This window comes from Bufo gargarizans, chromosome 5 (assembly GCF_014858855.1).
Source record: "Bufo gargarizans isolate SCDJY-AF-19 chromosome 5, ASM1485885v1, whole genome shotgun sequence".
In the NCBI taxonomy this organism is placed as follows: domain Eukaryota; kingdom Metazoa; phylum Chordata; class Amphibia; order Anura; family Bufonidae; genus Bufo; species Bufo gargarizans.
In genome coordinates, this window is record NC_058084.1 from 218,834,177 (window position 1) to 218,852,667 (window position 18,491).

Genomic DNA, 18,491 nt, shown 5'->3' on the forward strand with positions numbered 1-18,491 from the left:
GGTGGCTCTATCTAATACTGCCAGAAGATCTGTCTGCTTGAGATCCTGGTCAGGGGATACTACCTCTAAAAGTAGGTTATATGGTATTCCCTGTGAAGGGGACAGACTCTTCAGATCGGCACAGGATGATATACTGGATAAAGCTTCCAACAGAAAAAAGGGGTTCCAAAATGTTTCCATTAACTCCGCTCCTTTCGTAATGAAAAAAGGAGTTAACCTGTTTAAAAGAAGAAAAATAGTTCAGGTTCCTGGAAGCCCATGAGAAGCAGAGGTAGGGTTTCCTGTTCAACCCTGATAAGTCTAAGCAATTTGGACTATGATGCCAGAGACCCAGTGAGGGAAGGGGGGGGGGGGGGATTAAAAAGGATCATTTCTGATTGGAAAGATTTTTCAACATCCCCCTGGATTCTAGAGATCATTCATCTAGGCTACAAACTCTTCTCTTCTCCCCCTCCAGAAAGGTTCCTGATAAACAATAGACTGAAGGAGGAAGATCATCGGATTCTGGAATCTCATATTTTCTTATTGCTGGAAAAAGAGGTAGTTATCCTGGTCCTGGAGGATCAAAAGAGGAAGGGGTTTTACTCCTCATTTTTCCTGGTGAAAAAGCCGAACAGCTCTTTCAGGGCTATAATCAATCTAAAATACCTCAACAAGCACATAACATACAAAAAGTTCAAGATGGGACCAGTCAAATCAACTATCAATCTATTGTCGCAGGACTATTTAAGGATAACACTCGACTTAGCGGATGCCTACTACCACGTTTCCCATACACATCAGTCATCAGAAATATCTTAGTTTTGCTGTCTTCCTGAAGAATCACCTGGTTCATCTGCAGTTCCAAGTTCTCCCGTTCTCCCGTTCCATCTCTCGTCTGCCCCCAGGATTTTTAAGCAGAAGTCTTTTTTCCATCAAAGGGAAATATTGTTCATTCCTTATTTGGACGACTTTCTTATTGCAGCCAGTTCGGTACATCTTCTTCAAGCAAATCTGCAAATGGGGAAATCCACTCTTCAATCTCTGGGCTGGAAGCTGAATCTGGTGAAATCGGACTTAGTTCCTTGCAGAAAAATAATCTTTCTGGGAATTCTTCTAGACTCCCATCTTATGACATCTTTTCTCCCACAGCAAAAAAAACAGGACATTATCTCAAGGATCTCTTCATTCAGGTTACTCCGCAGGGTATCCTTTAGAGAAATTAGGGTGATACTAGGTCTAATGACTTAAGCAATACCGGCAGTCTAGTGGGCCCAATTTCCTTATAAATTACTGGGATCGGAGCCAACTTTCATGTACATGGGGGATGGAGTCCAGAACTTCTCCCTCTATCTTCAAAATCAAAAGAGCTCTTACCAGTCTATCTGGCCCTAAAAAGCTTTCTGCCGACCATCGATCTACGGGATGTCAAAATCTTGTCGGACAACAGAGCTGCAGTGGCATATATAAACAAACAAGGCGGAACAAGAAGCCGGAATCTATGTCAGACAGCATCCCGAATATTCTCCTAGGTTCAGGTTCATATAAATTCAATTTCAGCAGTCCATTTAAAAGGGGAAGAAAATTGTCTGGCGGATTTCTTGAGCAGAAAAAAGTTAAAATCAGGAGAAAAATGGGAATCTCCAGTCCTGGATTTCTTTGCCTCCAGAGTAAACAAACAAGTGGATCAGTTTTATTCCCTCTCATACAACTACGATTCGGTGGGAGTGGATGCCTTTTTGGGTCCCTGGCCTGCAGGGATGCTGTATGCGTCCCCCTAATCTCTCTGGTACCGAGAGTTCTTACAAAGGTAATAGAAGAAAGATGTCAGTTAATCCTAATAGCTCCATACTGGCCAAAAAGAACATGGTTTCCTCAATTGCTGAACCTCTCAAAAGGATGATTTTGGATACTGTTACAGATCCCGGATCTTCTTCTTCAGGGTCGACCCGACACCCAGCGGTTCACCAGTTAAAGCTGGCAGCCTGTAAGTTGAACGGCCTATTCTGAAATCCAAGGGGCTATCTGAGGAAGTCATAAACACTCTGCTGAGCAGTAGGAAACCGATTACATCAAAAATGTATCTTAGAACATGGAATTCGTTTCTCCATTTTGTTGGGGCCTCTTGGGATCCATTAGCCTCTCCTGACATTAAGGTAATTCCAGATTTTCTGCAAGGTGGCATTAACAAAGGGTTAGGGGTTAGTACCCTGAAGGTCCAGATGGCAGCCCTTAGTGCCTTCTTGGATGTAAAACTTGCAGAGGTAAGTTTAATCAGGCGTTTTTTTTAGATCCACTGTACCTCCTTGGGACATTAACTTAGTCCTTTCTGTCCTCATCGACCCGCTTTTTTAGCCGCTTAACGAAATCTCTCTGAAATTACTGACTTTAAAAGCAACCTTTTTAATAGCCATAACCTCAGCTAGAAGGGTTAGAGAAATCCAGGCGCTATCTTGTAGGTCTACTTATTTAACCGTTCTGGATGACAGAATTGTACTGAGACATGAACCTTCCTTTTTGCCTAAGGTGGTTTCCAGGTTTCACTGTCAGCAAGAAATTTCATTGCTTACCTTTTGTGCACAGGCTAAATCCGCCAGGGAGAGACAATTTCACAACCTAGATGTCTGTAGATGTGTCTTGGTCTGTTTGGAAGATTCTAATCAGATGAGAAAGTCAGATCGCCTGTTAATCCAGTATGCAGGGCAGAACAGAGTCCAGGGGGCTTCAAAAATAACCATCTGACGCTGGATAAAAACGACTATCTACAATGGATATAAAAAGTCTACACAATATAAAAATAAAATAATATGGTTGCATAAGTGTGCCCACCCTTAAACTAATACTTTGTTGAAGCCTCTTTTGATTTTATTACAGCACTCAGTCTTTTTGGATATGAGTCTATCAGCATGGCACATTTTGAATTGGCAAGATTTGCCCACTCTTCTTTGCAATAACACTCCAAATCTGTCAGATTGCGAGGGCATCTCCTGTGCACAGCCCTCTTCAGATCACCCCACAGATTTTTAATCGGATTCAGGTCTGGGCTCTGGCTGTGCCATTCCAAAACTTTAATCTTCTTCTGGTGAAGCCATTCCTTTGTTGATTTGGATGTATGCTTTGGGTCGTTGTCATGCTAAACGATGAAGTTCCTCTTTATGTTCAGCTTTCTAGCAAAAGCCTGAAGGTTTTATTTCAATATTGACTGGTATTTGGAATTGTTCATAATTCCCTCTAGCTTAACTAGGGCCCCAGTTCCAGCTGAAAAAAACAGCCTCAAAGCATGATGCTGCCACCACCATGCTTCACTGTGGGTATGGTGTTCTTTTGGTGATGTGCAGTGTTGTTCTTGCGCCAAACATATGTTTTGGAATTATGGCCAAAAAGTTCAACCTTGGTTTCATCAGACCTTAACACCTTTTCCCACATGCTTTTGGGAGACTTCAGATGTGTTTTTGCAAAATGTAGACTGGCTTGGATGTTTTTCTTCATAAGAAAAGGCTTTCGTCTAGCCACTCTACCCCTTAGCCCAGACATATGAAGAATACGGGAGATTGTTGTCACATGTACCACACAGCCAGTACTTGCCGATATTCCTGCAGCTCCTTTTATGTTGCTGTAGGCCTCTTGGTCGCCTCCTAGACCAGTTTTCTTCTTGTGTTTTCATCAATTTTGGAGGGACCTCCAGTTCTTGGTAATGTCACTGTTGTGCCATATTTTCTCCACTTGATGATGACTGTCTTCACTCAATTCCATGGTATATCTAATGCCTTGGAAATTCTTTTGTACCCTTCTCCTGACTGATGAGATTCATCTGATGCTTTGGAAGCTCTCCATGGACCATGGCTTTTGCTGTGGGATGCGACTAAGAAAATTTCAGGAAAGACCAACTAGAGCAGCTGAACTTTGTTTGGGGTTAATCAGAGGCACTTGATGGCAGGTGTATGCTGACTCCTATTTAACAAGATTTTGAATGTGATTGCTTATTTTTTAACACAGCTACATTCTCAGTTATAAGAGGGGTGTGCACACTTAAGCAAACATATTATTTTTGTTTGTTTTTTTGTTTTCTTCCCTCCACCTAAAAGATTTCAGTTTGTTTTTCAATTGAGTGGTACAGTTTATAGGTAACATTAAAGGTGGAAAAAGTTCTGAAATGATTTATCTTTGTTTCATTTTTTTACATCACAGAAACCTGACATTTTAACAGGGGTGTGTAGACTTTTTATATCCACTGTATGGCTTACAAGGAAAAAGGTACTTTCCCCCCTGTGAATCTGAAAGCTCATTCAATTAGGGCGGTGTCAACCTCTTGGGCAGAAGGGGCCTCTGCTTGATTGGCCTAGATATATCAGGTGGCCACCTGGTCCAGTCCGTCTACCTTTAGACATTACAGACTAGATGTTGTTGCTAATAGGGATCTGTCCATGGGTCATAAGGTTTTGTCCGCTTTGAGTGGTCCCCCCCTAATTTTAATTTTTTTTTGTTAATCCTCCTGTTTAGTGCTGTTGGGGAGGCGTATGGAAAAGATGATAATTACACTTACCAGTAATTGGATTTTTCATTTAGCCTCCACAACTGCACTGGAGATTCCCACCCTAATTTTGCTTGTGAATATTACGAGAAAGTTTTGTTGTCACTCTTTTTTTAAATATTCTTTCTGCCAGATAAAAAACTTATTCAGCATCCTCTTGTGTTCTTGGATATTTACTAGACAAGGTAAAGGGAAGGAGGCTTTTAAACTTTTACTCTCCCCGTTGTTTCCTGTCCGCCTATTTAGTGCTGTAGTGGAGGCTAAATGGAAAATCCAATTACCGGTAAGTGTAATTATCATCTTTCTCAGCAATGCTGGCACATATGACCATGAGACCAACACAGATGCCTTCAGCTGGCAAGCGCACATGCAACAGGTCAACCAGTTTCATAGGTACAAATCTGCTGGCAGAATAGACCGATGCCCTGTGCTGTGAGTTTTTTCAAAGACAACAAATTGCTTTCAAGACTAGGGACATACAGCACATAATTTACTGAGAGACCTGACAATTAATGTAGCCATCTCCTACTCCTCCTGAAGTCATATACTGACCATTAGCTAGGATCACTTTCTCTGTCTTACTTTGGTCAAGGTTAGAAAAAAGGATGTAATTTACAGTATCTCACAAAAGCGAGTACACCACTCACTTAATGAGACAAAACTGAAAATCTGACACTTTCATACAATGTAAAGTACTCAGTGTACTGCTTGTATAACAGTGTAAATTTGGTGTTCCCTCAAACTAACTCAACACACAGCCATTAATGTCTAAACCTCTGACAACAAAAGTGAGTTCACCCCTAAGTGAAAATGGCCAAATTGTGCTCAAAGTGTCAATATTTTGTGTGGCCCCCAATATAGAGCTTCACAGGTTGCCACTGGAATCCTCTTCCACTCCTACTTGATGACATCACTGAGCCAGTGTCACAGATTTAAGTTAGCAGAAAGCTGGAACTTATAAATAAACAAGCGACTGGCTTGATTCCAAATTAAGGAGCATATAGGTGAGCCCTATAAAACCCTAAGAGCTCTCCCTGACTGCTATGCCTATGCAAAGGTCTTTATGGTAGACGATTGCATGCCCACGTACCTAAGTCTGCGTGACACCTGAAAACCCTATAATAGTGAGGGGACACGGCCACTGGCTCCCTGCACTTGATACGGACGGAGTCAGGGTCACCTAGAATCAAGCCAGCAAGGAAACACAATAAAGTAAAGGACTTATCTGAACAAACAGCAGACACAGCCTCCAGCAATGATCACTTCATCCAGGAAGTAATATAAACCGCAAAGTGAGGCAGTATGGGAGGGAATATAAAGGAAAAGGATTAGTCTGAATAAGTGGCACCTGGCAGAAGGAAAGGAGATGAGAAAGTGAAACCAAAACAAAGAACATCATACAAGAGGTAGAGAGGAACGTCTGCCAGACCTTGTCACATGACTGGCGGTGACAGCCAGTGGATGTTAGAGACCTTGCACTCCTTCACCTTCTGTTTGAAGTTCCCCCACAGATGCTCAATAGAGTTTAAGTCTGGAGACGTGCTTTGACAGTCCACCACCTTTACCCTCAGTTTCTTTAGCAAGGCAGTGGTCATCTTGGAGGTGTGTTTGGGGTTGTTATCATGTTAGAATACTGCCCTGCGGCCCAGTTTCTGAAGGGAAGGGATCATGCTCTGCTTCAGTATGTCACAGTACATGTTGGAATTCATGGTTCCCTCAATGAACTGTAACTCCCCAAACCATGACACTCCCACCACCATGCTTGGCTGTAGGCAAGACACGCTTGTCAAGACTGTAGGCAAGACACTGTAACTCCCATGCATGCTTAAACTCCTTCACTGTATCCTTCACTGTATCCTTCTGCTTTGTGTTGGGCAGACCTGACAATTAATGTAGCCATCTCCTACTCCTCCTGAAGTCATATACTGTCCACCTTTAACCTCTACAGCAATGCTGGCAGCACTCATACATCTATTTTGAAAAGACAACCTCTGGATATGACGCTGAGGACCTGTACTCAACTTTAGTGGACTATGGTGACGCCTGTTCTGAGTGGAACCCGTCTTGTTAAACCGCTGTATGGTCTTGGCCACTGTGCTGCAGCTCACTTTTAGGGTGTTATCAGTCTTCTTATAGCCTAGTCCATCTTTATGTAGAGTAACAATTCATTTTTTAACTTCTGCAGCAATGACAGCTAGGAAGCTGTCTTACATTTAGAACTGGCCGAGGATCTGCCGAAGTTATGAAGAGGACTAAGCTAGAACCATTCCTGTACCTGACATGGATCCAGAGACTTCCTCATTCCTCATTCACTCTGCTAGATTTATATCAAGCTGATAGCAAAATGGGAGTGTCTTTTCTGCTGAAGCTAAGGGGGAGGGGGTGTCTTTTCTGCTGAAGAGCTCTTCCTATCACAGCTCAGGAGGCAGTTGACGGATAAAGCTGAGCATGTGCAGCCATCTTAGTGAGCAAAAAATAAATAAACCGCATGTGACGCTATACAGGTACATTTTATTGAATAACTCAGTGGTTATGCTAAATGTTTAATTATATGCAATTACAAAAGAAATTCTAACCCAGTTACTGGTTTGAACACCGCATAATATTTTTCATGGGACAACCGCTTTAAGGCACCTTCCCTACAGGGGAAGGCTGGTGGAGATTAGGGTTCACACTGGCCCTTTAAGAGCTAAATAGAGCACACATCTTGTGGAGAGACAGAGCTACTCCGAAGGTCCTCAATGTGTCCCCATGTCAGGATGGCCGGCAGTGCTCATCCATCCCCCCCCACCCCCCCCCCCCCCTGCAATCATTTTCAGGATTGCCAAGCAGCAGAAGACTGTCAGCTGTAACAGTTGGCCGTTTAACCCCCTCCATGCCTATGCACTCCCACGGTCCCGAGCAGTGTATAATATGATAGAAAAAATGAATCAAGCCAGCAAAGAAAGACAAATGGATAATAACAATACCTTAGTAAGTTTCCTATATTAACTTTTTCTACATGATAAATACCACTTGCTGAAGTGAGAAAACCCCTTTCTTCTTTGGTCAAAATTGCTGCAAAAATTTCTTCAACTGGCTCTCAAGATCTTTCCTCTGGGCAAAAACTTTTCCAATACACCGGGAAGAAGATTTTACCTTTGACTTTCTTCATGCCCAGAATATTATTGACTTCATACTTATGGTCTGTGCCAACAGGAATAGAAACCAAACATCTGGAGTAATGATTGAAAACCACTGGCTTGAGAAGGGAAACATGAAAAGAATTAGGGATGTGTAGAACTGAAAGTATGAGTAACTTGTAACTGACCAGAATTAATTATCTCAAACCTTTAAAAGGACCAATGAAACAGGGTGCCAGTTTGTACGAGGGTACCTTGAGTCTGATGTTTTTGGAGAAAATTGAGACCTTCTCCTTTGGAGAAAATTGCACTGGAGTCCTCTGCCAGCAATTAGCTGACCTCTTTGTACGAGCAGAAGCCTGTAATAGAGAAGCCTTAGGCCCCTTTCACACGGGCGAGATTTCCACGCGGGTGTGATGAGTGAGGTGACCGCATTGCACCCGCACTGAATCTGGATCCATTAATTTCTATGGGGCTGTGCAGATGAGCAGTGATTTTCACGCATCACTTGTGCGTTGCGTGATAATCGCAGCATGCTCCTCTTTGTGCGTTTTCCACACAACGCAGGCCCCATAGAAGTGAATGGGGCTGCGTGAAAATCACAAGCATCCGCAAGCAAGTGTGGATGCGGTGCGATTTTCATGCACGGTTGCTAGGAGACAATCGGGATGGGGACCCGATCATTATTATTTTCCCTTATAACATGGTTATAAGGGAAAATAATAGCATTCTTAATACAGAATGCATAGTACAATAAGGTTGGCGGAGTTAAAAAAAATATAAAATAATTTAACTCACCTTAATCCACTTGCTCGCGCAGCCTGGCTTTTATTCTGTCTTCATCTTTGCTGTGCACAGGAAAAGGACCTGTGTTGACGTCAGTGCGGTCATCACATGGTCCGTCACTTGATCCATCACCATGGTAAAAAGTTAATGTGATGGACCATGTTAATTTCAATATAAAATAATGGCTGCTGTATTTTCTTCATCCAAAAACTGTACAGTGACTGAACTGAAGACATGCTGTTGCATACTGAATGGATTGCTCTCTATTGAGAATGCATTAGGATAAATCTGCAGCCAAGTTGTATAAAGTGAAATTTAGTTTTTTTTAGCACATAATTGGTGGTTGCTACGGCAAAGTAAGTGACGTTTCGGCACATCAGTGCCTTCATCAGACTAGTGCCGCTTGAAGTATCGGAGGTCTCAGGTGTGGACACAGTATAAGGAAAACATGCGGTTGTACCGCAGAAGAGAAGAGGCGCCATTTCTCTTCTGCGGTACAACCGCATGTTTTCCTTATACTGCGTCCACACCCGAGACCTCCGGTACTTCAAGTGGCACTAGTCTGATGAAGGCACGGATGTACCGAAACGTTTCTTACTTTGCCGTAGCAACCACCAATTGTGTGCTAAACAAAACGAAATTGCACTTTATACAACTTGGCTGGAGTCTTTGAATCTATTATCGATAGGGGTGGAAACCCTACTCCAGCAGTAAATCCACTGTTTGCTACAAGGGCTATGTTATAAAAGTTCCTGCAGGTATAATGTGCAGGTGTCCTGATACGTTTGTTGATATACTTTATGTGTAAAAGTACCTTTTTAATGATTTGCAAATACTTACATTTCACTCACATTATTCAATAAACTAAGGCTACTTTCACACCTGTGCTTTCCCTTTCCGATATTGAGATTCATCATAGGATCTCAAAGCCTGAGGAAAACGCTTCAGTTTTCTCCCCTTTCATTGTCAATGGGAACAAAACTGAAACGGAGGGAACGGAGGGCACCAGAATTCCATTTTGTTGTGTATCCTTACCGCACACAAAAGGGCTGCAGGCAGCAAGCGCTTGTTCATTTGGGAGATAATACAACCAGATCCGTTCTGAACGGATGCAGACAGTTGTATTATATACTGGATGCATTTTTGCAAATCACCATACGGATCCAGCAAAGACGCAAATGTGAAAGTGACCTAATGTACTTTAAAGTAAGGCCTCTTTCACACTTGCGTTGTCTGGATCCGGCGTGTACTCCACTTGCCGGAATTACACGCCGGGTCCGGAAAAACGCAAGTGTACTGGAAGCATTTGAAGACTGATCCGTCTTCAAAATGCGTTCAGTGTTACTATGGCAGCCAGGACGCTATTAAAGTCCTGGTTGCCATAGTAGTAGTGGGGAGTGGGGGAGCAGTATACTTACAGTCCGTGCGGCTCCCGGGGCGCTCCAGAATGACGACAGAGCGCCCCGTGCGCATGGATGACGTGCCATGCGATCACGTCATCCATGCGCGTGGGGCGCCCTGACGTCACTCTGGAGCGCCCCGGGTAATATATGGTAAGTATACTGCTCCCCCGCTCCCCACTACACTTTACCATGGCTGCCAGGACTTTAGGGTCCCGGCAGCCATGGTAACCATTCAGAAAAAGCTAAATGTCGGATCCGGCAATGCGCCGAAACGACGTTTAGCTTAAGGCCGGATCCGGATCAATGCCTTTCAATGGGCATTAATTCCGGATCCAGCCTTGTGGCAAGTGTTCAGGATTTTTGGCCAGAGCAAAAAGCGCAGCATGCTGCGGTATTTTCTCCAGCCAAAAAACGTTCCGGTCCTGAACTGAAGACATCCTGATGCATCCTGAACGGATTTCTCTCCATTCAGAATGCATTAGGATAAAACTGATCAGGATTCTTCCGGCATAAAGCCCCGACGACGGAACTCTATCCGGAAGAAAAGAACGCAGATGTGAAAGAGCCCTAAGAGTGATGTTGTATCGTAATATTCATGTATCATGTTCTCTTATTATATTTTAGGTTTGATTTGACCATCCGGATAGATGAAATACATTGCATGTGTGCCAACAGGAGTATTTTTGATGAATCCTTCTATGGCTCAGTTATTTCACGTGTTAATGCTACAAAAATGAATGGAACATGGAGGAGTCCAGAAAGGAAATGTGCACCTAGGTATTTCCCTTTTATTGTCCTATGCATAGAATTATGTGTAAATATAAATAGTTTTCGTCTTTATGGATTTGTTTATTTCAATATGTATTGTACTATACATATACATTTTACCAACTTTTATAGCTCATTTATATATTTAAAGGGAACCTGTCACCAGGATTTTGTGTATAAGGCTGAGGACATGGGCTGCTAGATGGCCGCTAGCACATCCGCAATCCCCAATCCCCATAGCTCTGTGTGCTTTTATTGTGTCAAAAAACTGATTTGATACATATGCAAATTAACCAGAGATGAGTCCTGTATGTGAGATGAGTCATCTCAGGGTAATTTGCATATGTATCAAATCGTTTTTTTTACACAATAAAAGCACACAGAGCTATGGGGACTGGGTATTGCGGATGTGCTAGCGGCCATCTAGCAGCCCATGTCCTCAGCCTTATACACAAAATCCTGGTGACAGGTTCCCTTTAAGTTTATTTACTTATAATAGTTTGTATGTGAGATTGTCACATGTAGTATGTCAGCTTACTACAAAGGGGTTGTCTGAAGCTGAGAATTTAATTTGCAGTGGGTAAAAAATTACCTGGTCAAAGTATCGTGGTTCTAGTGCCATGACTCCCATTACCAAAGCTTCAGGTCGCTACTGTATTGGAAGTGTGACTTACCATATACATGCAAGACACTGGTCAATCAATAGCCTCAGTGATGATATTTGCAGTAACAGCATATGACTACTGAATTGCTTTGCGGCACCCTGATGCTTTGACCAGGTGAGTTTGTTTATTTTATCTTTTTTTATTTTTATTACTCCCTGTACTCTGTAAATATTAAATATTTTTCTCTTTCCAAGACAAACACTTTAATTATTGGACCATTGTAAGTAGCCATTTATGTAATGGATGAAGGAGCCAAAATACAATATACAGTACAGTTAAAATCAGAGGTAAACTTGGGACCATAAAGTGGCCCTGGAAAAAAATGCAAATAGTGGCCCCATGTTGTAGGTGGGTCCACATTAACAAAAGGCAAGGGTAAACACAAGTAGGCCTGACCAACACAAGTAGGTGGATCTAGCAATACCACGATCATACCGGAGAATATACAGGTAGCACTACCTACATCCAGTGATGTCTCCTCTAATGTAGACATTGACCTCCCATCTTCTCCATTAAGACCCAAATAGTGACATAGTAACATAGTTTGTAAGGCTGAAAAAAGACATCTGTCCATCCAGTTCAGTCTGCGATCCTGCAAATTTATACAGAGGAAGCCAAAAAAAACTGTGAGGTAGAAGCCAATTTTCCTCACTTTAGGGGGAAAAAATTCCTTCCCAACTCCAATCAGGCAATCAGAATAACTCCCTGGATCAACGACCCCTCTCTACTACCTATAGCCTGTAATATTATTACACTCCAGAAATACATCCAGGCCCCTCTTGAACTCTTTTAGTGAATTCCCCATCACCACATCCTCAGGCATAGAGTTCCATAGTCTCACTGCTCTTACCGTAAAGAATCCTCTTCTATGTTTGTGTACAAACCTTCTGTCCTCTAGATGCAGAGGATGTCCCATCGTCACAGTCCTGCAGACCAAATAGTGCCCCCAAAATTCCCCCCAGTAATACTAATGCCCCCTATAGGCCCCTCCATATTAATAATGCCCCATATAGTGCCCTCTATAATAAAAATTATTGCCTCATATTATTTCCCTAGTAATAAGTATTAATAATTCCCCTATAGCATCTCCAGCAATAGTTATGTCCCCTATTGTTCCCCCAGTAATAAAAATTCCCCCATAGTCTATCCAGTATAAAAAATGCCTCCAGGAACAATAATACCAACCTAGTGGGCCCCCCGGTAATAATAATGTCACCTATAGTGACACCACCTATAATGCCTCCACCAATAATAATGCCCCAAATAATGATCTGCAATGCGTCCAGTATTAAACATTTTTTTATGTTTTGTATATATGTTCAGGTGCGCAGAACTTATGTGCTTGCCCCATGGAGATGGAAATGAAACGCTGGCTATTTTCACCAGTGCTGGTCCTTATATCAGTGATGTCAGCATGAGTTTTCGCAATGACCAAATTCAAATAGGGAAGACTTTCATTTTACAGATATCTGGATATTTGGCAGCTTCTTTGGAGAGGATAACAGGTAAATTACAATAAGATAATCCTGCTTATATTTTGCAATAAAGTGAAGCTTATTAACCCTTTAATGGCCAGGCCTGAAAAGGCCTTAATGACCAATCCAGATCCAGAAAATGCGTGACTTTATGGGCTCACTTTATGGGCTCATTCACACGAATGTGTGCCACCTGTGTTGTGTCGTGTCCCCAATGGGTCCACGATCAATTTACACCACAAAATAATAGAGCATGTTCTATTTTTTTTGCGATGCAGAGGCATGGACCAAAATGAATCACTCCATAGTGCTTCCATGGCCTTCTGCTCTGTGCTTCCGGCCCATATCTTCCGTATTGCTGACCCTTTCAAGTGAATGGGTCCGCATCTGTGAAACGCAATACAGGCACGGCCGGCACACATTCTTGTTTATGAGCCCTATCAGAGAATAACTTATTAAAGGTATTACACATCAAAGTAATTCTGACATTGTTTTTTTGCTCACATATTGTACTTTATTTAGGTGGCAAAAGTATACCTGTACTATTTGCATATATTTACTAAAAACACAAAATTGGTGATTTTTTAAAATGCATTTTTCTCTATTTTTAACTGCAATATGTCACATATATACATACTATACAAAAAGATATATATTTCCATATGTTACTGTATTTTTCGCTTTATAAGACGCACTTTTTTCCTCCAAAAGTAGGGGGAAAATGGCCATGCGTCTTATAAAGCGAATACTAGTGAGCACTTCCATTACGGAAGTGCTCACTAGTATGCAATAGGTCCCAGGAGCAGGGAAAAAGCGATGCAAGCTCTTCCGATACTCACCATCCCTGGTCTTCTTGCTAGGACCCACGCTCCACTGTCCTGACCCAGTACAGCGTCAGGACATAGTGCGCACACTATGACCTGACGCTGCATGCAGTCAATGACAGAGCAGCGCGGGCGGAAAAGACAGGGGATCGCAACGCCGGACCCAGAGCTGCAGCGCAAGAGTAGTAAGAGAAGTTTTTTATTTCAGTCTGATGGGGGTCTGAAAGAAAAGGGTTGATCTGAGGTCTGATGCGGGTCTAAAAGAAAAGGGCTGATCTGAGGTCTGATGGGGGTCTAAAAGAAAAGGGCTGATCTGAGGTCTGATGGGGGTCTAAAAGAAAAGGGCTGATCTGAGGTCTGATGGGGGTCTAAAAGAAAAAGGGCTGATCTGAGGTCTGATGGGGGTCTAAAAGAAAATGGCTGATCTGAGGTCTGATGGGGGTTTGAAAGAAAAGGTCTGATGGGGGTCTGAAAGAAAATGGCTGATCTGAGGTCTGGTCGGGGTCTGAAAGAAAAGGGTGGATGCAGGTCTAAAATAAAAGGGCTGATCTGAGGTCTGATGGGGGTCTGAAAGAAAAGTGCTGTTCTGAGGTCTGTTAGGGGTCTGACATGGAGGGCTGATAGGGTTCTGACCTGGAGGGCTAATATTGCGTTTTTATGTGATGTCCTTATATTTATGGGGGTCTGATGAAAAATATTTTTTTCTTATTTTCCTCCTCTAAAGCCTGTCCCTATAAAAGTTGGTGACACCTTTGGGGATAGCTCAGGAACACAAGCCTATCAGGCATGGAAATTTGCGGATTGCAATACTGGAGGTGTGGTTTATTTCATGTGTTGTCAAAGTGGGCCCCTATATCTGGTTAAAACATGTAGGGAGTTTAAAATACGAATCTTGGAACATCTAGGTCAGGGGTCATCTGATCTGAGGTCTGATAAAAATATATTTTTCTTATTTTTTATTACCAGAGAAAAAATATATTTTTCATCAGACCTCAGATCAGACTCCTAAATCAGATCACCAATCCTCATCTGACCTAAAATAAGATCCCCAAACCTCATCAGACCTCCAAACCAGACCCCCAAAATAAGACCTCCAATGCTCGGATCAGAGAACACAAATCAGACTCCCAGTGTCAGACCCTCAGTGCTCACATCTCTCCCCCCCCGCCCCCCGCAATGCTCAGATCTCCCCCCCAATGCTCAGATCTCTCCCCCCCCAATGCTCAGATCTCTCCCCCCCAATGCTCAGATCTCTCCCCCCCATGCTCAAATCTGAACCCCCATCGCTCAGATCAGAACCCCCCATGCTCAGATCAGAACCCCATTGCCCAGATCAGGACCCCCCACCCATGCTCAGATCAGAACCTCCCATGCTTAGATCAGACCCCCATACTCAGTTCTATAATTTTAAAAAATATCTTCTCTCTCCTGATCAGGCACTGGACTCCTGCTTGGGCACTTGCTACTCTGCAGGTCTGACACGCTCTCCACTGTTACCTGGTGAGCACAACGTCAGGTCATAGTGCGTGTCTTCACATATAACGTTCTCGCACTGTGTGCATCAGAACGTAGTGGAGAGTGAGCTGGAGCTGCAAAGTAGCAACAGTGCCTGATCAGGAAAAGAGATCTGAGCATGGGATGAAGAGTGAGCTGGCCTGACTGCTTTCCGGCTCCACAGCTAGAGCTGCACTTGAAGAAGCAAAGAGCCAAATGCGGTTCAAGAGCCACAGGTTGGCCACCCCTGACCTAGAGCAACAGGTGTCCAACTAAATCGGGTTAACGGCCGATGTGGACGCTCTAAGAAGCGCGGAACCCCTTGACTACTGGGTGTGCAGGCTTGACCTGTGGCCAGAGCTGGCACAATTTGCCATGGAACTCTTGGCTTACCCCTTGTCGAGTGTCCTGTACGAAAAGGACGTTCAGCACAGCAGGGGGGGGTTCGTGACCGATAAGCGCACTCGCCTAGCTCACGACAGTGTGGACTACCTCACATTTCTAAAAATGAATGAGGCATGGATCTCGGAGGAATTCAACACCTGTGACGACCGTGTTTAATTGAATTTCACCTATTACCATTGTTGGTTTTTTTTTCAAGAGGGGGGATTTCGTTAGCCATGTTTTTAATCCAATTTTATATTTTTAGTTCTTTTAAGCATATGTATTTGACATGTATTTGTACTGTACTGCAGTCAAATTTATATCCAGTGACCGTCTAATATACCTCCAGCCACATAATCACTTATTGTTTTCTGTCCGGTGAATGCCTAATGTTTGGGGCCTGTACACAACTGGCCTTCAGTAAAATTGATATCCAATGACCGTCTAATATATCTCCAGCCACATAATCACTTGATCTTTTCTGTACGTTGAATGCATAATTTTTGGGGCCTGTAATGTAACTGGCCAACAGTAAAATTGTTATACGGTGACCGCCTAATGTACCTCCAGCCATTATGACTTGATCTTTTCTGTACTTTGAATGCATAATTTTTGGGGCCTGTAATCTAACTGGCCAACGTAAAATTGTTATATGGTGACCGCCTAATGTACCTCCAGCCATATTATCAATTGTTCTTTTCTGTACGGTGAATTAATAATTTCTGGGGCCTGTAGTCCACTGGCCTGCAGTAAAATTGATATCCATTGACCGTCTAATATACCTCCAGCCACATAATCACTTGTTCTTTTCTGTACGGTGAATTAATAATTTTTGGGGCCTGTAGTCCACTGGCCTGCAATAAAATTGATATCCAATGTTCGTCTAATATAACTCCAGCCAGCCACATAATCACTTGAAGTTTTCTTTCCGGTGAATGCTTAATGTTTGGGGCCTGTACTCCACTGGCCTGCAGTAAAATTGTTATCCACTGACCGTCTCGTATATAGCTCCAGCCACATAATCACTTTATGTTTTCTGTCCGGTGAATGCTTAATGTTGGGGGCCTGTACTCCCATGACCTAAAATAAAAAAAATGTAGGCTCCAGCAGAGCAGATTTTTGAGAGTTTCCCTTTAAGATGCATATAAAAAATGGCCCCTGATTAACCGCCTCCGGACCGCCTAACGCAGATGTGCGGTCCGGAGGCGGCAGCTCTGCGCAGAGTGACGCATATACGCATCATCTCGTGAGAGCCGAGATTTCCTGTGAACGCGCGCACATAGGCGCGCGCGTTCACAGGAACTGAAGGTAAGCGAGTGGATCTCCAGCCTGCCAGCGGCGATCGCTCGCTGGCAGGCTGGAGATGTGATTTTTTTAACCCCTAACAGGTATATTAGACGCTGTTTTGATAACAGCGTCTAATATACCTGCTACCTGGTCCTCTGGTGGTCCCTTTTGTTTGGATCGACCACCAGAGGACACAGGTAGCTGTGTAAAGTACCACAAAACACTACACTACACCCCCCCCTGTCACTTATTAACCCCTTATGAACCCCTGATCACCCCATATAAACTACCTGATCACCCCCCTGTCATTGATCACCCCCCTGTCAGGCTCCGTTCAGACGTCCATATGATTTTTACGGATCCACGGATACATGGATCGGATCTGCAAAACACATACGGACGTCTGAATGGAGCCTTACAGTGGGGTGATCAATGACAGGCGGGTGATCACCCATATAGATTCCCTGATCACCCCCTGTCTTTGATCACCCCCCTGTAAGGCTCCATTCAGATGTCCGTATGATTTTTACGGATCCACGGATACATGGATCGGATCCGCAAAACACATACGGACGTCTGAATGGAGCCTTACAGGGGGGTGATCAATGACAGGTGGGTGATCACCCATATAGATTCCCTGATCAGCCCCTGTCATTGATCACCCCCCTGTCATTGGTCACCCCCCTGTAAGGCTCCATTCAGATGTCCGTATGATTTTTACAGATCCATGGATACATGGATCGGATCCGCCAAACACATACGGACGTCTGAATGGAGCCTTATGATCACCCCCCTGTCATTGATCACCCCCTGTAAGGCTCCATTCAGACATTTTTTTTTGGCCCAAGTTAGCGGAAATTTTTATTTATTGTTTTTGTTTTTTCTTACTCCAGTCTCATATTCCACTAACTTGTGTCAAAAAATAAAATCTCACATGAACTCACCATACCCCTCACGGAATCCAAATGCGTACATTTTTTTAGACATTTAGATTCCAGACTTCTTCTCACGCTTTCGGGCCCCTAAAAAGCCAGGGCAGTATAAATACCCCACATGTGACCCCATTTCGGAAAGAAGACACCCCAAGGTATTCCGTGAGGGGCATATTGAGTCCATGAAAGATTGAAATTTTTGTCCCAAGTTAGCAGAAAGGGAGACTTTGTGAGAAAATACAAAAAAAAAAATCAATTTCCGCTAACTTGTGCCCAAAAAAAAAAATTCTATGAACTCGCCATGCCCCTCATTGAATACCTTGGGGTGTCTTCTTTCCAAAATGGGGTCACATGTGGGGTATTTATACTGCCCTGGCTTTTTAGGGGCCCGAAAGCATGAGAAGAAGTCTGGGATCCAAATGTCTAAAAATGCCCTCCTAAAAGGAATTTGGGTCCCTTTGCCCACCTAGGCTGCAAAAAAGTGTCACACATCTGGTATCGCCGCACTCAGGAGAAGTTGGGCAATGTGTTTTGTGGTGTCATTTTACATATACCCATGCTGGGTGTGATAATATCTTGGTCAAATGCCAACTTTGTATAAAAAAATGGGAAAAGTTGTCTTTTGCCAAGATATTTCTCTCACCCAGCATGGGTATATGTAAAATGACACCCCAAAACACATTCCCCAACTTCTCCTGAGTACGGCGATACCAGATGTATGACACTTTTTTGCCGCCTCGGTGGGCAAAGGGGCACACATTCCAAAGAGCACCTTTAGGATTGCACAGGTCATTTTTTACACATTTTGATTTCAAACTACTTACCACACATTAGGGCCCCT

General features: G+C 43.3%; 1 protein-coding gene across 1 annotated transcript in view; it reads left to right on the plus strand.

The window, feature by feature from the left end:
• The window catches only part of PKD1L1 (polycystin 1 like 1, transient receptor potential channel interacting), a 405,256-nt gene that overhangs the window by 61,662 nt on the left and 325,103 nt on the right, over positions 1 to 18,491 (plus strand). The window contains exons 3-4 of the mRNA XM_044295257.1: positions 10,446 to 10,598; positions 12,578 to 12,759. Coding sequence (XP_044151192.1) covers positions 10,446 to 10,598; positions 12,578 to 12,759 — 335 coding nt within the window. The remainder of the gene's footprint in view (positions 1 to 10,445; positions 10,599 to 12,577; positions 12,760 to 18,491) is intronic.